General features: G+C 46.9%; 2 protein-coding genes across 2 annotated transcripts in view; one reads left to right on the plus strand and one right to left on the minus strand.

Annotated features, from left to right (window-relative positions):
- Positions 1–26,376, plus strand: part of LOC310779342 (pyruvate carboxylase, mitochondrial-like) — a gene marked incomplete at its 3' end in the record, with an annotated part of 392,062 nt that overhangs the window by 243,172 nt on the left and 122,514 nt on the right. The gene's annotated exons all lie outside the window — the stretch shown is intronic.
- LOC310780065 (leucine-rich repeat and fibronectin type-III domain-containing protein 4) lies at positions 623–23,781 on the minus strand (the record flags this gene model as incomplete). Its single annotated transcript, XM_083640606.1, has 6 exons — positions 623–1,892; positions 16,125–16,838; positions 17,552–17,713; positions 19,369–19,539; positions 22,932–23,094; positions 23,196–23,781. The coding sequence occupies 6 exons, from the start codon at positions 23,779–23,781 to the stop codon at positions 623–625; spliced, it is 3,066 nt and encodes a 1,021-aa protein (XP_083496732.1).

Here is a 26,376-nt window from a genome sequence, read left to right on the forward strand (position 1 = left end):
TGATCGCTCAATTGATGTTGTCCTCTCTTTGATTGCATCTTTTCACTCTCTCTCTGTATATCGTTCATAATATATCTTTTCTCAGAATTGATGTACTCTCCTTTCTCCACATCGTCTCCTCTTCTTTTCTTACTTTTTATGTCTCTCGGTTCCTTTCAACAACTGTGCCTTGGCGTGAGCTCAGCCTTCTGAATATTTAAACAACATTTTAAAACTTTTTCGTTAGTTTCACCCCCCGTTTCTCTGCCTCTTCTTTCTCCCCCTGTCTTCTTTTTTTTTTTTACCCTTCTCCCTTCAGGTCAACTATAAAGAGCGTCTTAAAAATCTCTACCTCCCTCCCAGGCACACTTTCTCTTCCGCTCTCCATTTTCCTCGCCGTTCTCCCAGGGAAGATCAAGGAGCCGCACAAGCCAGACTCGAGTCGATTTTATGCTTCCCCCTTCGCTCTGAACTCGCAACCTTGCCTCCACTCATCCCCGACCGCTTCATCTCTCCCTCACTTTCCCCTCTCAGCTCAACCTCATCGCCCTCTTCAAATCAAGGTCCTATTCAGATTGTCCTTTCAGAGAATCCTCTATCATTCTCAGCTTTTTTTTTTTCTCCATTCCACCTCTCCTCCACGCTACACGACACTCTCCTCCAGCTCTTCGCCACTCCTGCCATCCTTGCCCTTGTCTTTTGCACTGCTCCCTTTGCCAACAGCGATCCCAGTGTTGGAGTTGGAGTTGGTGGTGTTGTAAGCGTGAATGTATCCCCGCTGGAACTCGCCCTCGTCGCTGGTCACCGAGGACGTGGTGCTGGCCGTGGAGGAGCACTGCAGCAGCATGCCGTGCACCGACTGGCTCCGCCTGGTCCAGATGACGCTCAGCCGCTTGGCGTAGCCCACGGCGCCGTAGCGTCTGGCGACGGTCGCCGCGGCGTCGGTCGCCAGCGCCACAGAGGAGCCCATGTCCAGCGAGTGCCGCCGCTTGCTAATCCTCCCGGCGGCGGGACTTAGAGGGGATACAGGACTCTGATAGGCCTGCGAGGAGTTCCATTTGTCCCTGCCCCGGGCTCTCATTGTCCAATCCAAGAGCTCGGAGTCTCTCAGGGGCGTGGCCAGGGAAAAACTGGCGCGATTGGTCAGCTCTCGCTCCAGGCGGGGCTTGGGGCGGTCGCTGCAGCGGGATTGACGGGGGAGTGTGGAGGGAGGGGAGGGGGAGTAGTAGAGGGGGGTTCTGTCACTTTCCGGTGTGTATGGAGGAGCCCTGTCCAGCTTTCTCTGCCTCACCACCAAAGCCATCTCTCCGCTCGCCCCCGTGCTGGTGGACACCACGCCCCCCGCCGAAAGAAACTGCTCCAGGTTGACTTTGGGCTTGGGCCGCGGCTTTGGAGGGAGTTTCGGAGGCAGAGGGGAAGCAGAGTCAGCCGCTTCCTTCTCCTTCTCCCCTCCCCTCTTAGAAGTCATGCCATTGGGCAGGACCACCATCATCATGTCCCCGGAGCCATTCGATTGGTACATTCCGCTGCTGTTTCCCCCTTTGTCCCCGCCCCCGGCACCTCCTCCCTGGCAGCAAACCCCGCCGCCCGCCTCGCTGCTGCCGTCGTGACAGATAAGATGGTCGCCGTGGTTACAGACACGATGGCGCACCATGAGCGCCACGGTGAACACCAGCAGGGTGACCACCACCACGCCGCCCACCAGTATGGTCAGGGTGCCGCCCAGGAAGTGGGCCTGGAGCGAGCGGCAAGCCGGGTAAACGTCCTTGGTGGCAAACGTGGCGCAGCCCAGGACTTTTGTCGCCGCTAGTGACGTGATGGTGTCATCAAAGATGGCCAGCACGCACAGGTTGTAGTCCACCCCCGAAACCAAGTTCTTCAACAGGAAGCGGTCGCTGCTGGATGGTAGGATTCTGGAGAGAGAGAGGGAGAGCGAGAGAGAGAGAGAGAGGTCAAATAAACAAGTATATACAATGCCTGGGATGTAGTGAATCGCTTTTCATCAGTTGAAGTATCAGCAGTAACATGAAGGCTAGACTTTCAGTTTTTCGTGTGTAAAAATTGGGTGGAGTTATAAAGAAACCCTGCTTAGCAGAAGGAATCCAGAGTCTTTAGGGGCGGTGAAATGCACAAGTCTTGTGCTTGTAAACGGATAAAACCGAATCAAATAATGTAACGTTGCTCTGGACATCCAACAGAGGTGAAAGGAGGGATAGGAAGGATGAGGGAGAGGAAATGGTGACTGCTGCAGGAGGGGAGGAGAGGCAAAATGAGGGTATTGATGGAGAGCGAGCCGAGGGAACACGAAAAGAGAGCTCTCTGTCCGCTCATTTGGAGTGCAAGTGTCTGTGTGTGTGCACTCGCACGTGTGTGTGTGTGTGTGTGTGTGTGTGTGTGTGTGTGTGCGCAGGCTTGTACTTGTATCCTTGTGAGAACCAAATGTCTAGCCATTTTGTGGGAACTCGCATTGAAGAGAGGCCATTTTAGATTTTCGCATCAGGGCTAGAATGACACGATACACGTTGTTTTGGAAGAGAAGGGGTCAGGGACTGAATTCAATGGGGTTGTCCTGAGAAGTGTACAATACAAACGTGGGCGCAGTGTTTTTACCCTCTTTTGTCTGCAAACGCGCGCACATCTTTCATGCACGCGTGCCTGCGTGGGATGATGGAGAGACAAGTGCTTTGGATGTGTCCTCATTTTGAGTGTTAGCAGCATGGGCGAGGGGTGAATGACGGAGAGAGAGAGGCGTGTGTGTGTGTGTGTGTGTGTGTGTGTGTGTGTGTGTGTGTCGTACTACAGTAAAGTGTGTGTGGGGGAGTGTAGCACAGCTCGAGTATCTGTCGCTGATGTGTCTGACTCCCCTCTGCTGTCACCTCTGTGTTTGTGTACGTTTGCCAGCATGAATATTTAGTTAGTGATCTCCCTCTCTCTCTCTCTCTCTCTCTCTCTCCCCTCCCCCCCCCTCTCTCTCCCCCCCCCTCTCTCTCTCTCTCTCTCTCTCTCTCCCCTCTCCCCCCCCTCTCTCTCTCTCTCCCCCTCTCTCTCTCTCTCTCTCTCTCTCTCTCTCTGCTACATCAAAGGGCTTATTTGTATTGGGCGACAGACTGTGCTCTCTCTATATCTAGTCCTGTCTTCTCTTGCTCTCGCCGCTCTCCTCTCTCGTCTCCGAACCATTCCAGCTCCCCTCAGACTTGAGCCACATTCTCAAAATGCCACCCAGTGTGACTCAGACACCAGGGGGAGCCGTTATATAACCCCCCTATCTTTCATCCGTCCAACATCATCCATTCGTATTACAGTACAGACATCTGGGACCGCAAGAACTTAGCCTACTTGTTGTGTTTTGCTGCTGTTGTTGTTGTTGTTGTTGTTGTTGTTTAAATTAGATCTATAATTCAGAGTTGAATGTTAGTGTTACTGTCTATAAGAAATCGTCAAATAAGTTAAAATATAGTGGGAGTCGTCATAGAAGCCCATTCTATTCTTTCCTACTCTATTCATTCTCAGTGTTGTATAGTGCATCGTAATACTGTACTGTACTGGAGGTATATTGCATATTGCTCACTGTATTCCCTCGTGCCTTTTCAACAAAATTAGAATTTTCTCCAAATTGGATAGTGGAGCAATTGTGCAGCTTTAATTCACTACATTCTCATGTTATACAGTACATCGTACAGTAAAAAAAAAAAAATTTGTTGCATAGCTTAACATGCGGTGAAAATGGCTACGTCGGTTAATCTAGGCTGTTTCTTAACTCATTAAGACACGAACCACACGATTCAGCAAAACACCTTGAGTGATTTCGCACATGGCTATTTAACAGGGCTTTTAATTGCTGACACATGCTCCAAGTGATTTCATAATGAATTAGAATGTCTGACATAACAGAGCAGTGCCATGTGAACATCTGACAATCCCTGTCCAAACATCATCCTAACGACATAGCAGACATCCTCATTAAGAATCAGCATTATAATATCCAATGGTCGTTAGGCCACCACAGAGTGGTTCCAAACGTCACAAAATCACCAATTAACACACTTCTCAGTGCCGGAGCAGGTGCGTTACCATGGCAAAGGCTCATTAATGGCCTCAACAGTACAGCAGCACTTCTGGTGGAAGTGTCTCAGATATAATATCCACACATGAAGCACGTCTCATTTTCATGACAACACGCACACATTCCATGGCAGTCGTCCGAGGTGCATTGAATTCAACTCATCTTTGTCATTTGACACAAACCTGTGCACAATGAAACGATAACACAGTTGCAACAAGGCGACACAGCGCAACAATGTTTTAGTAGAAGAAGAAGTGCTTCAGAGAGGCTAATGAAGCTGATTGCCATGGAAACGTCCTAATTATCCATTCTAATTCTGCAAATAGTTTCAGATGGAAGCTGAACGCTTAAAGGGGGGGACTTCACCCAGCGACAACAAGAACGTGGACAATAAAAATAAAAGTCTCGTCTATTCTGCTTTGAGAGTCATTGAGGGGTTTGAATGTGATCCATCAACTGATGTTCTCATTCAGAGGACACTTATTTCATACGGTGTCAAAGGCATCTGTGTGGAACGAAGGAAATTGAGAAGAGAGTAGTAATAGTCGAAAATCAAAACAAAGTGTTACATCCAAATATCCCGGGGATGAAAAACTGAAATGAAAGTGTGTCTTGCCTCAAGCCAGTTCAGACGCGTCATTGGAGAGATGTACCCTTTTGTCAAGTCCGCTCGTAAAGACGGTGGCTTTTCATTTGCATTTCCCCCGTATGGAAGATGCAGTAAGTGGCTACCCACAACGCCGGGCGCTACCCGCGCTCTGTTTCCCAATAAAATGGCCTCGGTCACATTACAGCCTTATAAAAGGTGCGGGGAAATATTATAGGCGGTGTCAGTTCATGCAGGCCTTTTATATGGCCATGTATAATTGATCGATCCCGCGAGGCAGAGACTTGACCGTCACTGGGGAGCCTGGGTACAGTACATAACGCACTCGCCTAGGCAGCCGCTTCCCTGTAGCCCAAAGGTTACATTTAAAACTGCCTTTCTCTCTCTTTGATTGGCCCTCTGTCATGTTGGCCCTTCCTTTTCACTCGCTCTGCCGTGTCTTTGCTTCATTGGAATGGATGTTGGGAAAATAAACCACGTCGCCAAAGCAGTCACGTACAACTAATGTGTTTTTAGACATTGAATCCTATCCCATTCCCCCTCTCCTGATAGCGCACAATGGTTATAATCATGATTTATGCTGTGCCATTTGAATGCGTGTGTTCATGAATTTGAATGCTGTTTTCACTCTGTACTGTAATAATGTGCTATATCATAAACTGCCACAGCATTTTGATCACTTGGGACTATTTAATCGGTATGCTATTGTGTCACCGTGAAAGCCACCACCACCACCATAAAAGGCACACACGCACGTACGTATGTCAAGTGAGGCCTTGAGTCATTTTTCTAATCCTGCCATTCAATACCCCTTGCTTTATTCACTCTATCCCTCCATCCTTCCCTCTAGCCTTCTTTTCAACGCAGCTTTTTCCTTCCTCCCTCCCCTGATCCATCCTCCTCCATGCTGCCTCCCTTCCTTCCTTCCTCCCTCCCCTGATCCATCCTCCTCCATGCTGCCTCCCTTCCTTCCTTCCTCCCTCTCCTGATCCATCCTCCACCATGCTTCCTTCCTTCCTTCCTTCCTTCCTTTCTTCCTTCCTCCCCTGATCCACCCTCCATGCTTCCTTCCTTCCTCCCTCTCCTGATCCACCCTCCATGCTTCCTTCCATCAGTCTTTTATGAGTGGATTTCCCTCTTTCCGCTGATCCCACACTCTTATCTCTCATCCCTCTATCCTCCCTGCCCTTTTCATTGCTCCGTAATCGACCAGCCTTCCTCTTCCTCAGAATCTGCCACGGGACACTTTTTGTTCACTCTCGTCCTCAACCTCTTTGTTGGCATGTTTTTTCACTTGACTTGCATTTTTACTCATCTGCATTGTATCTGTGCTCTACGTCTCTTAGTACCTCCTACTGTATGTATTTCCTGCACGCCACCCAATCAGCTCTGTTCGCCCCGCAAATTGTTCAGTAATTCTCAGTGGGCGCTCCCTGGTCTCCCAGCCTCCTTCCTCTCTGTACAGTCATTGTACCGTGTCTCTATTAGTCGCAGCTATAGCCACATACCTGTGATTTAGCATCCAAGGTCACTCTCTTCTCCTCTCCTCTCATGTCTCCTCTCCTCCTCTTCCCCCCTCCTCTCTTCTCTCTCCCCCAGCCTGATTTCCTCCCCCTATCCCTCCCTCCCTCCCCCCCTCCATACAGTACCACCTCCCTCCCTCGTGCACTTGTGAATCATCACTCGCGTTATTTTTGCCTCGCCGGTGACGACAGAACGAGGCAAACTCACTGAAATATACATGGCTGACCAGACAAACGCATGCATCTTTCATATGCTAATTCCCCACCATCAGCCTCCGTGTTAGATGTATGTTAGATGTATGTTAGATGTATGTTAGATGTTTGCATTTTTAACCGTATTTATGTGTCCGCCGTTGCGTCTACATGCTAATCTGCTTGACCGGGAAACACGCGGAATGACATTCGCCTAAATCCTTAGCACTTCCCTGTACGCCTTTGAGACAGTGTTCATGAATATAAAGTGTGCTGTAGCATAGCGCCGTGTATGATGGTGCATATATAATTATATCCATATATACAGTAATGGTGTGTCTGTGGTTCTCATTTCCATCCTGACATTTGAAGAGACTGCTAAAGTGCTCCCTCCCCTATTATACCGTGTGTGTGTGTGTGTGTGTGTGTGTGTGTGTGTGTGTGTGTGTGTGTGTGTGTGTGTGTGTCACAGTGCATTCTAATAATGGTTCAATCCTGCAAGGATGTGTACACACACACACACACACACACACACACACACACACACACACACACACACACACTCACTCTTACACACATGCAAACATACACACAGACACAGTTGCAGGGTGAACGTGAATGAGACAAGGCAGTGCTTTGTTGAAGCTGGTGACACAGAAACGAGTAATTATTAGTACCCGAGAGGGGGGGGGGGGGGGGGTAGGAAATATGGAAAGAGTGTGTCCCCCTTTCCTCATCCCTCCCTTCCCCTCTTTCTATTTCAAATCTCTCTCTCTCTGTCCTCATCTCTCTCTCTCTCTGTGTCCTCATCTCTCTCTCTCTCTCTCTCTCTGTCCTCTCTCTCACTCTGTGTCCTCATCTCTCTCTCTCTCTCTTTGTGTCCTCATCTCTCTCTCTCTCTCTCTGTCCTCTCTCTCACTCTGTGTCCTCATCTCTCTCTCTCTCTCTGTGTCCTCATCTCTCTCTCTCTCTCTCTCTGTCCTCTCTCTCGCTCTGTGTCCTCATCTCTCTCTCAGCTTTTCCTGGTCTGATCTGACACCAAACAAGATGGGGCACAGAGAGAAAAGGGGATAGGAGAGAGAGAGTGAGAGAGGAAGAACAACAAGGCAATTACCTCCTCCTCGGCCTGACATCTATACCGACCTTGTTTCCTTTCTCTCCATGTCATGTCTTTGTTCGTTTACCCTCCCCTCACTTTTTGCTTTTGATCCCTCACTGTGTTTACTGTCTCGTTGGCTGTCTCCTTCCATTTCTGTCTGCTCTCTCCTTCTGTTTTGCTTGATCTCTCTGTCAGTCTCTCTCGCTCTGCCTCTAAATCCCTCTCCGTGTCTTGATGACCTGGTCTCTCCTCTCCACTCCTCCAGTATTCATCTGTTCACTCTGACCCTCAGCCTCTCTCTCTCTCTTCCTCTGACCCTACAGTATAATATAAGGTGACATATGTATTGAGTGGCTGCTGACCCTCTCTCTCTCTGTAGAGTACCTCCTATCTCTCTCTCTCTGTGTACAGTACCTCCTATCCCTCTCTCTCTCTCTCTCTCTCTCTCTCTCTCTCTGTGTGTGTACAGAACCTCCTATCCCTCTCTCTCTCTCTCTCTCTCTCTGTGTGTACAGTACCTCCTATCCCTCTCTCTCTCTCTCTCTCTCTCTCTCTCTCTCTCTCTCTCTCTCTCTGTGTGTGTGTACAGTACCTCCTATCCCTCTCTCTCTCTCTCTCTCTCTCTCTCTCTGTGTACAGTACCTCCTATCCCTCTCTCTCTCTCTCTCTCTCTCTCTCTCTCTGTGTGTGTGTACAGTACCTCCTATCTCTCTCTCTCTCTCTCTCTCTCTCTCTCTCTCTCTGTACAGTACCTCCTATCCCTCTCTCTCTCTCTCTCTCTCTCTCTCTCTCTCTCTCTGTACAGTACCTCCTCTCCATCGCTCTGATGCGAGTTGACAACTGTATTGACAAAGTAGTTTAAGACCTCATTACGTTTTCCCCTGGCGTGCAACTGTCAACACCCTTTTCCTCTGTCCCTCACTCCCTCCCCTTCCTTCTTTCCTTGCGTCCTTCCTTCTTCCCTTGCCTCCTCGCTCCTTTCCTACCCCATCTTTATTCCTGCCGGCTTCGTCCCTGTCACCGCTCTATCTCTCCCTACATGCTTATCTGTCCTTGCGTGGAGGGATGCACCTATACTGATGTTGGATACCAGGCTAAAATTGGGTGTTGGTATCAGTTTGCCCAAGACTACGTGTATTATGATAGACATGTGTAACACATGAGAAATCATTGATTTTCTTCCTCTCTCGTATACTGTACAAGGACGTTTGCTTTCTCCAAAGGAGGGAAAAGGATTTCGCTATAAATCCTTGGCAGATTAGATTAAACGCAGATAAAACTTAATCTTAACCTTACCTTAACTTACTGTAACATAACAACTTAAACCAGTTCAACCTCTTCATAAACATTATCCATAGTAGTGCAGTGCCTGTAGTGCAGTGCCCGTTCCCCTCCCTCCCCATTTCTCCCTATTTACAGTGCCCCCCCCCCGTCTTTTTTTCTCTCCCCCTTGTTGTTGTTGGTTTTTCCCACACTGCACTCTGTCAGGTCCGCCTAAGCGCACTCTCCTAATGTATGAAGTCGATGCGACAAATGGTTCTCGAGATACTGTACGCGAAGGACAGACATACAGTACATACTGTACAGACAGACAGTCAGTCCTGGTATAGTATATTCATTAGTATCTAAACCCTTATGGTGTAAGGAAGTTCAGTTCTCTGCTATGCTGAAAGGCCTTTCGGCTGGGATCGCCAACTGAAGATGGCTGCCACTGTACACACTGTGTAATGGGTCAGATGAGTAGTACTGCTCATCAGCTATTAAAGTTTCATCTCCTTCTTTTCACACTGTTCCCTGTGCTCTCGTCTGTCTGGCTGTCAGTGTGTTCCTCCCCTGTGGCTGTCACATCTTAACTCTGCCCCCCCTCCTCCTCCCCTGTGGCTGTCACATCTTAACTCTGCCCCCCCTCCTCCTCTCTCGGTCTCTGTCTGAGACTCAACCTCCCTCTCATTATTTCTTAAACTCTGTTTGATGATCTCCCGCTCCTCTTTCTCTCTCTCTCTCTGTGTGATTCTTTCTTAGCCCATCAGAGTTGATGGCAGACCTGGCAACAACAACCCAGTGGGCTAGGCCGTCCTGTAGGGTTTCTGCCAAAATTGCGAAAATTGTCAAAACACTGACTCTCCCCACCTGCACGCTTAGAAGAAAATGTGCTAGTGGTGCCCCCTGAGCTCCATCAGTGATGCGTAAGCTGTTAGACATTTTCATTCAAAACTGATATAAGTGAAAGGAACTCAAAAATCGAAACAAATTATGGTGTTGCAATTAACAGATTATTAGGTGGCTGACTGGATCCTCTTATTCAGAGAGGTTGAATAATGAACTTTAACTTAAACGTACATTAATTACAACATGGATATTTGGCGTTTCACAAATTAACTCCTCAATTCAACATGGAGCCTTGCAAATTGGAATCGTATGCAGAAAACGTCCCGACATTCGACATTTTCAACGGCAATGAGAGCTCAAAAGAAATGACACTCAGTAGTTGGCTGACATTCAGACAGCAGGCTTAGTAAATCCCTGCTTATTGTATTGCTGTGCTCCTCAGCACATCTTAAGCGGGCCACTAAGCCGCGCGGCTTATTGACTGAGTCACGACGACGGCTGAGGGTGACGGGGGTGAGCGCTGTCCCGAGCGGCCTGCCCAGTCCCACCTGGCACTGTCACGCACACCCCTCCAAACGAGACACGGTGTCCCACCTGGCAATGTCACGCACACCCCTCCAAACGAGACACGCCGGACACAAACGCTGGCTGCTGTTGTTGAGCGCACGGCTAGCCTTTAAAGGAGATGAAATGTGCCCGCTAGCCAATGTGCCCCCCCCTTCTCAAGCCATTCCTCCCATCTTTTTTCCTCTGATACTAGATGCGCTCTCTCTCTCTCTCTCTCTCTCCTCCTCGCCTTCGATCTTTCAAACCTCTCGTTCTGGCTGCCTTCTCAATTGCCCCCCTCTCTCTCTCCCTCTCCCTCTCTATCTCTGTCTCTCTCTCGGCCCCCTCCTCCTCAATTCAATTCAGCCGGGTTGATAAGGGTTGTTCTCCCGCCCAAAGTGTACACACGCGACAGCGGCGACAAGACCAACAGAGAAATGAACAGCAATGGCAGATAGAAAACATGAATCTCTCTGCGTCCTTTCCCGTCTCTCACTGTCTAACCCCAGCTCCCCTCTGGTCTGCTCCCTCCCTCTCTCTCTCTCTCTCTCTCTCTTGGTGGTGCAATATTGCGGCTGGCACTGGCATGTTGATGGTATCATAGAAATCTATAGTCCAAATCCCCTGCTGCATTGTGGTATGTTTCTTTTCAAACCCCTCTGCTTTCTCTCTAGCACTCCTCTGAGACCAATCTCCTCCCTCCCTCCCTCCCTCATGCAAAGCCTTTGCTGTCTGACTTCTTGTTTCCTCTGTCACCCTCACTGCCTCCTTTCTTATTCAGTTAGCATCTATATAGTATCTCTCTTTTGTTTAGCTTAAGCTCCTTCCAGTCCCGTTCCTCTGTTTTTCTCATTACATTTTTTTTGTGTGTGTGGCTTCTCTGTGCAGTGCCGTTTGTTTGGAGGGGTTTAGTCAAACTGAGGATTGCTTTCTATACCGCCTCTCCTGTGACACCGGTCGCCTTGGCTCAGTCTTTCTCGTTTATCTCCGCTCTCTCTGTCCCTATCTCAGCCTGTGTTTGTGTGTGTCTCTCTTCTCTCTCCATATCAGCATTTTGTTTTGGTATTGCTCCATCCCCACTTGCCATAGCATGATTTATTTATTTTTAAGTTTGTCCCCTCAGAGTTTACCTCTCCCTGCACTTTTTTTTTAAACCATAGTGCTGCAGTCTGCAAGAGCCAAATTGAGCCACGGCCACTGGAGCTTCTCTAAGTGATGTACTGTATGTCCATCCGTTTTCACTGAGAGGTGAGCACGAGATTTAGCCTAGGCCCCTCCCCCCTGTCTGAAGCGAAAGTGGAGACAGAAAGCGGCACGGCTAGAAGCCGGTGAAACACGCACACACACACGCACGCATGCACACACACACACACACGCACACGCACACATGCATGCACACACACACACACACACACACACACACACACACACACACACACACACACACACACACGCATGCACACACACACACACACACATGCATGCATGCACATTGCACACGCGCACACATGCATGCACACACACACACACACACACACACACACATGCATGCATGCACATTGCACACACACATGCGCGCATGCACACACTCTCATGCACACACAGTGCCAGAGAGAAGGGAGAGGGGCAGGAGTATAGGGTATAACCTGCGCAGAACTGCACTGCTTCCTTCAACACTGTTCTTTTCTGAGCAATATACAATTAAGAAAATGAAGCAAAACTTGTATGCTGTGAAAATGTTACTTCTATTCTACTTTTATTAATAAATGTCCACACTACCTCTATCACTTTGATTTTAATACCCCATATAATCCAGTGCATAATTATGACAACATTTCACAATGGGAGGACTTACTTCTCTGTTTTGTTGTTGTTGCATGGAGTGCTGCCGTAAAGTGATGTGTGTAGAGCAGTTTGTGTAAGAGAACAGTGTTTTTGTGTGAATTTTAAGCACATTGTCTCAGCAGAGCTTCTATGCATACTGTGTGTGATCTGTTTGCTTGCGTTTCAGTTGCTGACATTAGCGAGCAAGCCAGCCAGACTATCATTAGCGTTTTCTCCAGAAGAGATGAAGGCAGCTGATCACCTAGGGAGCCAGATAGCTGAGATCACATTCAGATAAATTGATGATTAATTAGCTCGTGTGTAATCGCTGCAGATGCCCCATGGGAGCGTACAGCTTGTCTGTTTGGGTTTGGCGTTTCAGTGGGACACCTCTCTCTTTCATCCGTCTAACGCGCTCTCCGGCTGTGAAGTGCTTTTCTGCGCGGCTTTAGCTAAACCCTCCTCCCTTTCCCCCTCCTCCTGCTCCTTCATCACATTATCCCTTCTTGTGTAGTCTTTAAGGACTACTTCACACCTCTCTCTCTCTCTCTCTCTCTCTCTCTCTCTCTCTCTATTTCATACTTGAGTATATAGAGTGCCGCAGGAATAAGTCCTAAAACCCCAAAGTTAGCATAGTCTGGTTCCCTAGTCTGGAAGTCCACGGGTTTTTCGTATGGGGATTTTGGTTCGATGCCTGAAATAACGTCTGTGGTTAACAAAAGTTGTTGAAACTGTGACCATTGTGTTCAGCAAGACCGTCTTTACAAATGAACACCACTTTATGATTTTTTGAAGCATTTTCTGAAAAAAATTGATTTCTGGCAATCGTATGTATGCTTCAAAAATCATAAAAGTGGTGTTCATTTGTGAAGATTGTCTTGCTGAACTCAGTTTCATGAACTTTTCTTAACCACATACGTTATTTCAGGAATCTAACCAAAATCCCCATGCAAAACTCCCATTGACTTGCAGATGAGGTAAGTTCTGGGTTGGCCTGCTAAAAATACGTCATCCCTGCGGTACTCCAAATTGAAGTTGTGTACACTCACATCTCCACTCTGTGCTCTCCTCCCTCTCTTCACCTTTGCCTCCCTTGCCCTCTCCTTGAGGGCCGCTTGCTCCACCCATCTCTCTCATTTCCCCTCACTGCCTGTCAGCCTCTCTCCTTGCACCCGTCCTCCTTTGATCTCAGTCTCTCCCAGGGCCACAAGGGGAGCTAGACTTCCACTCCTATCTTCCTTCCATCCATCCCTCTCTTCCTCATTGGAAATCTCTAAGGCCTCACTCCAAGCTTAACATTCCTCCACCGCCTCTGCCTCTGTCCATCACTCAAACTATTTCTGTTTCTTCTCCCATCCCTCCTGACAATACCACACAAACTGTGGTATACTTAGCTCTCTACACCTTCTCAATAATATTTACAACTTAACTCCATTGAATCACTGCTCCAACTAAGAAGAATGAATTCAGAAACAAACGCATGGACAACCAGGAGGGACGCCCACAGAAATGTCTGGGCCCCTGAACAGGTCCAGTGGATGGGCCCTCCCCAATTTTGCTTTGCTCATATGCATGTGCGTTGATTAGCTAGTAGTTTAAATCAGTACACGTCTCAGGGGATGAGGCTTGTGTTAAACCGTATTTGGTCCCATCAGATTCTGTGACTTGCCCTAATCAGCCGTCCATGGTGTAGGCTACTTTCATACCTGCCTACACCCCCCATTTTCACCCGAGTTTCCCTATTTTAACCCTTTCTCCCGCTGTGCTCCTGTTTGGTATTTCTCCCGTTAATCTCCCGATTTCATAGTAGTGATACAAATCAAATTAATGTAACGGGCTCAGTTTTAAAGCCAGAATGAACTTCCTGGTATGATATGAAATTAGATGACCTAAGGCCCCCATTGGTACCAGACATGTCACGCTAGCTTGATGGGAAGGGGGCTAAATAACGCTCCAAAAGTAGGCTACATTTTGGCAAGAGATATCTGGGGTTAAAATGGTGTTATTGTTGATGTTTTACCAAGTAATGGTATTTTGGTTTTAAATAAAATTATTAATTATATCTCCTCCTCCCTCTCTCAAGCCTTAATGTCCCATCCACTGCTGTGTTGTAATGGCAACCGCCGCACACACACATGGTTTACAGTATCATCTCATAACTGTCAATTCAGAGCCAACAATCAAGGAATGCATATGTACACTACAGTATAGGAAATAGCATCATTCATTTAATGCTAAGTCACTTGAACTCAACCATACTGTGGCATGTTGTGGAAGTTCTCCATCTTACATCACTCTCTCTGGACTTTCACCCCTTTCTCCCTCTCCTCCCTCCATCCCCCTGTAATAGTGTAGCAAAATCCCAATCCACCCATTTTCAAACTCTCCACCGCTCTCTCTCTCTCTCTCTCTCTCTCTCTCTCTCTCTCTCTCTCTCTCTCTCTGCGTCTACTCATACTTAAGTGGTTGGCTTTTTACCGTGATGGGGATAAATGTTTCATCACTCGCTGTGTGAACACACGCAAAATATGTCAAATCTGTGAAAATGCATTTTCAATGCAATATGACAAGGTGTTACAGACACACTTGTCGGACTGTTTTGCTTTGCTTTGTCCCTCTCTCTGCTCATTTCAGCGCCATCTGTCCCTACATCCATGCCTCCCTCTTTTCAGTGGGCCCACCGCTATGTACTGTAACGTCTGACAGACAGAGAAACAGCATAGAATCAGTGGGGCAAGTTTGTCAACTTGATCCAGTCTTTAGCTGGCAGGCAAACTTGTGTTCCCCTGCTTATTTTCCATAGAATGAACACAGTGGCGTGGTTGTTCTCTTAAATAATTTGTGGTAACAAGTAGAACATTGCCACCCTTCACCTCAAATCTCTATTCTGTATAAATGTTTGATTATTTTTTCTGCCTGTGAGAGCCGTGCAAGTAAACATGGAAATGGAAGTGAGAGGAGATTTCTTTTTAATGTGGAATGACGTGGCTCACTGTCGGCTTAAATGTTTTAGTTACTGCAATTTAAAAAGGGCATGTCGTGCAAACGTCTTGGATTGCCTGTCAAACTGACACAATGACACTGACGCAGGCTATTTCAGTAGATGTTGCTATGGACACACTGTTAACATCTTGCATTCAGAGTGTGACAGGAGGTTGCTTGTCTGTCTGTGCAGACGCCGACGCCGGGATGCATTTGAAAGAGTTCAAGCCACCCCGCCGCACATTTCCAGACAGTTTCTCACCTCCTGTATCCCCCAAGCCCAACCTTCATCCACACATCCGCCCCTCATCCATATGCAGCAGCTATGCAACTGTTGAGCGTTAGTGTCATGCAGTGATGGAGATAAATGATTAACTACCTTCGCCGCCCCCCCATCCCTTCATCTCTCTCTCCACCCATCCTTCTCTCAAGCCATCCACCCTGTCCATGTACAAGGTTAACAGTTGCAGTCAGAACTGTAGTTTGATGCCGTGATGGATAAATATTTGAGGAGTGTTGCACTAGCAAGGAGAGATCCACCATTTAAGAGGCGAAAAGAGACCGGGCTGGTTAAAACATTTTTGTTTCGTTCCACGGATCAGTCTGGACTTCCAGATGCCCACATTGATTTCCTGAAATGACAATGTAACCGGGCCAATCAGGGGAAACCGTAATGGTGTCTCCCAAAGCAAAGAGCGGTAACGTTAATTCACGTTAGTAGAGTAAATACAGCCATAAGTGCAGTTATTGCAGAATTAGACTCAATAATGACAATTAAACAAGAACAAAAGCGGAGTTCCGGCGGAAAAGACGTTTTCGCCGTTCTTCTGACTGGATTTGAATTGGATTTGGCGACGCTGATTGGCTGAAGGAGTTGTCTGTCAAGGCAAGTACTCCTGCCCACTGAAATCAACATGGAAGTCCAGGCTGATCCTTGGAGCAACACAGAAAGTGAAATCCTGCGATCAGGATGGTTTTAAGCAGGCTAAAAAGAGACCGCGTCTCACAACATGTTTGCTGGTTACATGTGGGAGAAGGGCCATCACTGCAGGACACTAACAGATACCTAGTGACGAGTGTGTAACCAACCTGATAAGGTAACATGTTTAAGGTATGCAAGATAAGCCTATCACAGCAGTTGCAATAGTAATAATGCAGGAGTATGTGAGGTGTGTAACGTATAGTGAAAGTGGAGCTGACCTGTAGATGAGGGTGTCATCAGCGGTGCAGTTGTACTGTATCTGATACATCCAGACCAGGTAAGTCCCAGACAAATGGCCTAAATCCCATCGGACCTGAGCCGAGGTCGAGGTAATTCCCTGTACATCCACCATCCTCTCCTCCTCCTCCTCCTCGTCCCCCTCCTCCTCCTCCATGCTCCCTCCATCTGCCTTGTCTCCTTCTGAAGCCCGGCCGCTTTCGTCCTCGCCGTCCCCTCCTCCGACGCGTCCTCCCCCGTTGTTAATCCCTCCGTTTTTCCCCGTGCTGATATCCGAGGAGCCCGGATCGGTCCGTAAAATCCCATTGGTCACGTTCCCATTGTTCTTGGTATTCCCACTGTTACTCCCCGTGTTCCCGCCTGCACCGCCCCGGTGGGGCAGCGGGATTATCTTCAGGTCCACCGTGGCGGTCGCTTCCCCCGCAGCATTTATCGCGATACACGTGTACGCCCCGTCGTCCCGGGCCACGGTGACCAAGAGGTCCAAGGTGCCGTTGCTGAAGGAGCTGGTCCGAGACGAGTTGGCGACGATGCGGTCGTCAGGTGAAACCCAGTGGACTACCGGCTCGGGGTCGCCGATGGAGCGGCACTTAAGCGTGGCTCGCTGGCCTTCCAGGACCCACAGCTTGTGGGTGTGCCGGGTGATGAGAGGTGGCTCGCACGTGAACTCCTCCTCAGGGATGGACCAGAAATACCTGGGCGAGAGAGAGAGGGAGGGAGAGCTCAATCACTTTTTTTGGTCAAGGACAGGAATGTCTCATTTTGTCTCTCCCTCGTGGGTTAGAGAGATGAATGTAGTAATTGAACCTAAAGATGCATGAGCTGTCGTCTATCAAGCTAGGGTCAAAGGTCAGCAACTCGCCACGTTTGGAACAATTTCCCGTGCTGCTCTACGGAGAGCAGGACGAAGCAAAGACTAATGAATGGTGACAGCAGTGGCAGATGACGACAACAGATGCTCATTTTGCTTTCACTGGATACTTTTCACTACAGGGACTGAGCAGAGATACCAGTGAGGAAGACGGAGGGTGGCAGAGAGATCAGAATGACTTCATTGGTCAACTACAGCGATTTGTCTTGATGATGTTGCAGAGCAATATCGACCACTTACCGAGTGTCACAGAACAGTGCCACACATGGTCAGGACCTCACATACAATTCAGAGGGATAGGATAAGATATTGCATTCGACACAAGACTTAAAGTATCATTTCACATATACATCTGCGTTGCAGAGATGGGACTAGCAGAAGTTAGGAAGAAAATAATCTACTCTGTAATTTCTTTCTCGTCTATTTACTTTCTCTCTCTTTGAATCAGCAGGATGAGAACGTTTTCTTGGTTAGACAGACAACAATCATCATTTGTGAAGAGCGAGTCAGTATCGGTGATCGATCGACAATGTTTACCTTGCAGCCAGGTGAGGCGGCGTGGCGCAGGTCTCCATGTCGTCTCCGCGGGTGAGCCTCCGTAACCATAGCAACTCACAGTTGCAGTGCAGCGGGTTTCCCCCGAAGTTCAGGCTTATGACAGCGTTGTAGGGGGTGGGGCTTATCGCGCCTGTCTGGGACCTGATGATAACAAAAGAGATACTGTAAAGATGCAATCCAGAACATTCACCAGTTTGACTTGTAGATGGAAAATAAGCTTTCTTACCCATCGTAGTGGCAAAATGATGTTGTTTTTCAGTTTTAACAATGTAAGAACGCTGTCCAACCAAGTCAAAAATAAGAAACCTTTTTTCCTGTTATTTATGATTGTGCCTTTTCCAAAATTGCTGCAACTTCACATGTCCCCTATGTGCAACTTTGTATGCCTTTTAAAACACTTGAAACTGTGTATTTGATTAGAGGAGAAGTAGAAAAGAGAAAGTAACTTGGCTATAAAATATAGTGCGTTCTTGGCACCACTGAGTTTATAACAGCTTGCTGCTTAAAATGGGAGAAACAAGTGAGGATCTAAAGCAGGCTGTTGACCTAGCCAGGAGCCGTGCTCAACAGAAGTGCTCTCATGAGCATCTTACATCTGGCTTGGGCAAAATAAAAAATTTAATATCTTGCAGACATTGAGGGAAGCTATACTCTGTTTTTCTCTTATTTTCTAAGCGGATTCTCTATTTTTCCTTGTTCTTCTCTTTTGGCAAATCGTTAAATCTTTCTTGGCATAATGGTACCAGTAGGATTACCTTCCTTAATTGTTCTACAGCAAGCTCTCACTAGTTGGAAGGAATCCAGTTAAACGAGTAGTTTCAATACATGGATATTACATTTACAATATATTTTACATTATCTTAACGCAGTGTACAGTAGAAGCAGGAATAGGAACGGGTAACTGAAGTAAAATCAGTATAGATTACACTATGGGCTATAAGTAACAACAAACATAACTGAAACTAACTGAAACTGGAAAGTATTGCAAATCTTTTTGGCCAGGCTTTGGCAAAAGTTGAATTTGATATATAGTGCAATGATAACAGCAGGCTTCCAATGAAGCAGCATATGCGAGCAGGAGGAACAGGTGGTGGAGAGTGAATGGAGAAGTAAAAAGGGGAACTATAAAAGACCGGGGGGGCAGTTGGAGGCTGCTGTATAGAGCTCTCCTGTGGCTACATAAGAGATAAAACACACAGGTGGGTGATTTTAAATGACAGGGTTTTGTGAAGCTCTCCATTGGCGCATGCTGCAGGAAGTATAATGAAAAACAAGATTAAAAGAGGGATCTAAAGCAATCTAAAGGAAGGAACGGGAAATAATCTACTATAAAGGGCAGAACAGGCGGGCCAAACTTAAGAAGCTGCTTCTGGCAACGTTCGCCTTAAAATTTGAGTGGGAATGCACATAACTGTCTGCAATAAGCCATACTTCAATATGGCAATGGAATACAAAAGTAAAAACAGGACGAGAAGAAATGAACTCAGCAGAACAGGAAATGAAAGGCCTTGGCATGCTTGGAAGCAGCAAGATAAATGCCATGATAATGGGGCAATATTAATGAGATATTTTGTCAGCCATTATGGCTAATAGTAATTGTGGATTATCTTTCTCCCTCCTAATTATCCACACTGTCTTTTAAGGAGTTATCTTAATTGCACTCTGTCTCAATATTGTCTCCATAGCACGGCATTAACATAATACAGGTATTTGTGTATTGGCTTTCAAAAGGACAAATGGTCTCCTTCCGAAAAGCCGGAGGGGTGACCAAGGCACAGCCACAGACTGAGACCTACCTGGCAAAGAGGGGATCAGGGGGCAACGTCCGCAGCCTGTTGGAGGTCATATCCAGCCTGGCGAGCTTATACAGCTCCCCAAAGACCCCCTCTGCTATGTAGTCTATCAGATTATGGTCCAGGTTCAGCGTGTGCAGACTGGCCATGTTCTGAATGGACTCCCACGGCACTCTGCAGCAAGACATAAAGAGACGCAAAGTCGTTAATGTGAGATTTGATTCAAATGGCGTTTCAAGTCGTATTTTTTGTGTTCAGACCGAGCAGACCGGCTGCTGTGGTGTGCGGGGGAGAGAGACGGAATGAGAGGATATATCTTAGAAGTAATGGGCTGACAGCCGTGAACACCGATTCCCCACTGTGATGATCAATCTCCCTACCCGAGTAAAAGAGATGAATGTAAGAAATTAACCTAAGTACAGTACCCCTGCGCTATTCTACGAGCCGTCACGACACGGTCAAAGTTCACTCTCTCTTCTGAACAGCTTCCCCTGTAACTCTGCAGAAGAAGGGACAAAGCAAAGGCTAATTAATTGTGACAGCAATGGCAGGCAACAACAACGGCAGATGCTAATTTTCGTCCGTAATCCTCCTCTTTCTCTGGGTTTCCACCTGTCCCATCTGTGGCCCGTCGCTCTGCTCATTTAGTATTCCTCATTGGAAGCATTCCTCTTACTACAGTTTTGCAGACAAATTGGTATGAGTCAAAATCGCCCATAGCAAGAACAACCAGAAGAGGATGAATGTTAAGGAATACACTATTTCTTTAGAAAATGAGATTGGTAGTCGTTTCATCTCTGCGTTGTGTATTTATTCAGCTCAACACAGTGCATGCTTTTAGTTTAGCACATTGCATGTTTAGCAGAGGAGAGACATTTGCTCATCTCACAGCACTGAAGTGCACTCAGCACTGAGCACAACACACAGAGGAGAACCTGCTAGTCTTAATATCACACATCAGAAGTTAGAGTACATTACAATAAGTCATTTAGCAGACGCTTTGTCCAAAGCCACTTACAATAGACAGTGATGTAGTAGGTGAGAGCGTTTTTAGGTTGTGTCGTGTGGCGATGGTGTGAGTGGATGTTGAGTGGGAGGTGGGGGGGTGAGACGGGAAGGGAGAAGGTTATAAAGTGATGGTCAGATCCAGGAGGAGGGGTGACAGTGAGGGTGGATGCGCAGCAGGATCTGGTCATGGTCCAGGTCAAGCATGTTCCCTGCCTTGTGAGACGGAGGAGATTGAGAGAGGGGGAGGTCAAAGGAAGAGAAGGAGTTAAGGAAGGCCAGAGATTGCAATTTTCCTCTGGCTAGATGTTGAAGTCACCCAGAAGAGTGAGTGGAGTGCCATCGTCAGGAAAGAAGGAGAGGCGTACATCCATCTCTTGTCAAGGAAGTCACCAAGCTGCCCAGGGGGGCGGGAGATTACCACAATGTTGAGCTTGATAGGTAGGGATAGACAAACGGCATGGGATTCAAAATAGGATAATGACAGGTGTGAACGAGGAGTGACAGTGTGGCTCCACTTGGGTGAAATGAGGGGTACGTTCAGCCAGTGAAGCCCACTGCACAGGGTATTCAGCCAGTGAAGTGGACTGCACAGGGTTTCAGCCATGTTAAGTAAGATTCCAAACTGCAGAGAGCAAAAATGTTCAGTTCAAAGGGCAGCGCTGTGAGCTGTGTAGGGAACAACTGAACAACGGTTGTTCACTTCGCCCAGTTGACAAGCAAGATTTCCCATGAGTCATTGCGCCTTACTGAAAATAATAGGCTGAAAACAAACTTTGGGGCTTATAAAATGAGTTTACACGTCTGCAAATATTGTCGATGTAACTGATGTTACCTCGACATTACATTATTGATGTGACTATTTCAGTGGTTAATTACCTAAAAACAACACTCAAATAATCTGTAAAGCAAATACTTTAGGGAAACGAGCTATTGTTGACCTTATAACTAATAGCAGCAAGCTAAACAAACATTGGTGTGGCTAGCAACAAACGTTTGCAGTGCGAATGTTAGCTGCTGTAGTTAGTAGCAGCAGCTGGTTCCGTTTGTTAACAGGGTCACGCTTGGAGGAATGTCTGCGTTGGTGACGTTGCAGGGTGTTCCGAATAGAGGAATTGTGTTGTGGTCAGGGAAGTTCCCTTAACCGACATTCCCTGAACAGGGAGCAGGGAGTAGGGAATACTGTTTATGTCCACTGTGGATCAGAAGGCAAACAAGGTGTCTTGTGCCTCCTCCACAGCCAGAGGCTCTGTGGGCGTGAGAGAAATAATAAGCAGAGAGAGGGCTGCTGGGGTGGCACTGTTTTCAACTATGACTAGTTAATTCAAGATCTTACTTGAACCAAAATATATAAACACACTTGAAGCCCTCAGGCAACATTTTAAGTCGATTTGGCAAAGTTGCCAGTCTGTGTTTGATATTGCCGTACCAATAGCCCACTATACTACCCGTATGATTTCGTCAAGACTGAACAGTTGCCATCTAGATGAACTTAAAATATTGCCTGTACTCTATATGATGACATTGATGGTCTATTAGTGCGTCTAAGTTCGGGCTGTGGAGGCTTGCTATATTCTGAGTCGCGTCACGAGAGAGAGAAGGAGAGAAAGTTAGCGAGAATGAAGAGTGATGACAGCTGCGACAGACAACAGCAGATGTTCACTTTCTTTGTCTGTAGCATGTATGCACAATAGATGTGATCGAGCGAGAGGTACAAGACTTAATGATTTATTCAATTATGTTCCTGCTTTAGATGACAGGCAGAGACTAGCAGAAGGCTGGAGGCGGTGATTGTTGTAATACAGATACGGTCCATTAATTCTTTGTCCACAATCACCTGGATACATGACAGAAGCGTCTTATTGGGCAATGAAGACAGGTAAGGGTGCCAAAGGTCACGACCAATAGTTTAAACTTTTATTCAAAAATACCCTTTGCTGGGTGTTGCACATCTCCATTGCCCCAGAAAGTTGCCTACATTATGTATCATCACTTGTGGTTCCATCAGACGCGGATGATCAAAAATGCTCTGTGAAGCACTGCAGATACAGCAGTTGTTAATGTATGCACCGTTAAAAGTTTACACTTTTCTCAGTGGTTGGAGAGAGGCCTGGGGGCTCCTGTAGAGGAGACGAATGAAACATCTAAATCAGAACTGACAGCCAAAAGCTGCTGAATTCATCAACCCAGTGGGACACTGTGGAGAGAAGAGAGGATGGTAGAAACTCTAGAGGAGTAGAAGAGAGATGTTTGAATGTGAGCTCATGTGTACATTCATTTTTGCGCAAATGTTAGGAAAATCGAGGACAGAGGAAATTAGGGCCAAATTAAAACGCTTTTCTTTCAGTTTCATAAGCGTTCAGTCTACCTCCTAGTCTCAGCAGTGTGAGCCTGGTTCTGTTCACTTCACTGTGTTTGCCGACTCTTGATCATACAGTGCTCGACACTTCAGTGAGCCTTGGAGTTCAGCTCACTTCAGAGTAGTTCTTCTAACTGAGAACAGCAAGGGGGTGCAGGTTACAACACAACAGAATAGTGGCAAGCGTAATCTAAACGGTTACCTTCTTAGGTTGTTGTAGGACATGTCCAGGTCCTCCAGTGAAACCAAGAAGTCATCAAAGGCCTGGACAGCGACTTTGATCAGCTGGTTGTTGTTGACGATCAGGTGTTGTAGATTAACCAATCCCGCGAGGTCTCGGGGTCCCAGTATTGTCAAGCGATTACCTAGACACACAAATATTAGTTATGGTCATTTCTTGCCACGCCCCTTGACCACTAGGCTGCTTGCCTACAATCGAATGTAGCATGATCTAAGTTTCAATCACCATCCAGATGCAGCGACCGCAAGCTCTCCAGGTCAGCGAAGGCCATCGGTCGAATCACGTGGATGGTGTTCCGCGACAGGGTCAGGTCCACCAAGCCGCTCATGTTGACAAAGTCGATCCCGCCCACTTCCGTGATGAAGTTGTCGGCCAGCCGCAGTTCGACGGTGCGTCGGTCGACGTGCGAGGGGACGAACAGGAGGCCCTTGTCGGCGCAGAGCGTGCTGAGTGACTCCGACAGGTTTCGACAGATGCAGTGGAAGGGACAGGCGGAGACCTGGCCCCACGTCTCCCCCGCTCCAATCAGAGACGGCAGCAGGCAGCATGTGACCAGGGTCAGCCAGTGGAAAGTCGGGAAAGGGGCCAAGTTGGGAAGCGTTCGTTTTGTAGTCCTGGGGCAGCCGCAGTGGACTAGATGGGTGGAGTTGGAGGAGGAGGAAGGGGAGATGTGGAGAGGGGGAAGAAGAGGAAGAGAGAGGCTGGATGGAGGGAAGAGGGAGGGGAAGGGCGACCGTTCTGCCCTGTGTTTTGGGTGGAGGTGTGATGGGTAGTTTTGTCTGCGGGGATTGAGGGGTGGGGGGACAGGCATGGTAGAACGCCTGGCTATTCACAGACCTAGAGACGGAGACAGAGAGAGAAAATGGATTTTAGACTCATTCCCATGGGTCAGACGGTGTTATATAAGACATGTCTGTGAAGTGTGTGTCTACTTTCCAGCCTTCCACCTACTCTTGACTAGACGAAGCCGGAAAAAGAGCTTGCTCTGCGTGTGTGTGTGTGTGTGTGTCTGTCTGTCCGTCTGTCTGTCTGAGCTTGCTCTGCGTGTGTGTGTGTGTGTGTGTGTGTGTGTGTGTGTGTGTGTGTGTGTGTGTGTCTGTCTGTCTGTCTGTCTGTCTGTCTGTCTGTCTGTCTGTCTGTGTTTGTGTGTGTGTGTGTGTGTGTGCGTGCGTGCGTGCGTGCGTGCGTGCGTGTGCATGCGTGCGCCAGCGCCTCATCTTTAATGAGTGCCACTCTACGACACAGTGGTACTCAACAGTATAAAACAATCCAGCTTTGAGTAATGGTTGACTCCCCCCTGGGCCGCACACTCACTTTCTTGCCATACCTCTTACATACACGCAAGTGCACAGAGAGCCCTGTGCACCTCTTAATGCTACAGACAGCCCATTGCCTAGCAACAACATCCCAAAAAGTCTGAACACAGCCAGTCCCCATAGTAACCGCTACCTAGAAGCCTGCAAGAGGGGATTAGACAACAGTTGGGTCAAATTGGGTCACCGGCCTATCAGCCTTGCTTCCAAAGTAAGACTCAAGTCAAGTAGAGCTGCAGCGATTAGTCGATCGACAGAAAGTTAATCGCCAACTTTTTTTTAAAATAATCGATTAATCGTTAAGACAAATTTCAAAGAAAAAAATTAATCAAATTCTCTTCTTCCAGGTTCTTATATATGTAAATATTTTCTATCTTTGGGTTGTGGACTGTGACTGTTGGTCAGAACAAAACAAGACATTTGAGGACGTCATCTTGGGCTTCTGGGGAAAAAGGGATCAGCATTTATTCACCATTTTGTGACATCTTATAGACCAGACGACTAATTGATTAGTTGATCCAATAATCGTCAAGTAACGAGCACAACAATGTAGCTCTGTAACCATCGCAGTAAAGTGCGGGATTGCTGAATATACAACCTAATGCACATTCTAACTGAAGCTATGAGCCAGCAGGTAACTGTATGGACATGAGTCACTTCCAATGATTATGGGCGGCTGATTCATGGCATGCATAATAGTCGTCATAGCAACCGTAACCTAGATACAGAGAGAGTGACAGCGAGTGTTGATAACAGTCATAGCGGTGGTGACTAAAGAGGGTGAGAGGAGACAGAGGAGGAGATGAGATGGTGAGTCAGAGAGAGAGAGAGACTAACACCAGAAGAGAAAGATGGCTGTGTTGTTGAACGTTGTGGAAACCTCTGCAGTGGAGTGATGTGCTCAGGGCATGGTGATTACATAGTGATATACAATGTGTGTGCAACCTAATACTTTGAGTAACGACCGGACATATAACCATATATCATGCTGACTTTACAGCTCCATGCAAATTGCTGGCTCAATATTTCCCCATTATGTGCCAGCTTTGCTCTTTCTGTGTGAAACTAAAAGAGGCTTTAGCACCTAGCTCAGATACTAATGTAACTAAAAGAAGGTTTAGCACCTAGCTCAGATACTAATTAATGTAACTAAAAGAAGGTTTAGCACCTAGCTCAGATACTAATGTAACTCAAAGAAGGTTTAGCACCTAGCTCAGGTACTAATGTAACTAAAAGAAGGTTTAGCACCTAGCTCAGATACTAATGTAACTAAAAGAAGGTTTAGCACCTAGCTCAGATACTAATGTAACTAAAAGAAGGTTTAGCACCTAGCTCAGATACTAATGTAACTAAAAGAAGGTTTAGCACCTAGCTCAGATACTAATGTAACTCAAAGAAGGTTTAGCACCTAGCTCAGGTACTAATGTAACTAAAAGAAGGTTTAGCACCTAGCTCAGATACTAATGTAACTAAAGAAGGTTTAGCACCTAGCTCAGGCACTAATGTAACTAAAAGAAGGTTTAGCACCTAGCTCAGGTACTAATGTAACTAAAAGAAGGTCTAGCACCTAGCTCAGCTACTAATGTAACTAAAAGAAGCTTTAGCACCTAGCTCAGATACTAATGTAACTAAAAGAAGCTTTAGCACCTAGCTCAGATACTAATGTAACTAAAAGAAGGTTTAGCACCTAGCTCAGATACTAATGTATCTAAAAGAAGGTTTAGCACCTAGCTCAGGTACTAATGTAACTAAAAGAAGGTCTAGCACCTAGCTCAGATACTAATGTATCTAAAAGAAGGTTTAGCACCTAGCTCAGATACTAATGTATCTAAAAGAAGGTTTAGCACCTAGCTCAGGTACCAATGTAACTAAAAGAAGGTTTAGCACCTAGCTCAGATACTAATGTAACTAAAAGAAGGTTTAGCACCTAGCTCAGATACTAATGTATCTAAAAGAAGGTTTAGCACCTAGCTCAGGTACCAATGTAACTAAAAGAAGGTTTAGCACCTAGCTCAGATACTAATGTATCTAAAAGAAGGTTTAGCACCTAGCTCAGATACTAATGTAACTATATAACCAAAAGAAGGTTTAGC

The sequence above is a fragment of the Poromitra crassiceps genome, assembly GCF_964638095.1.
Source record: "Poromitra crassiceps genome assembly, chromosome: 7".
Classification (NCBI taxonomy): domain Eukaryota; kingdom Metazoa; phylum Chordata; class Actinopteri; order Beryciformes; family Melamphaidae; genus Poromitra; species Poromitra crassiceps.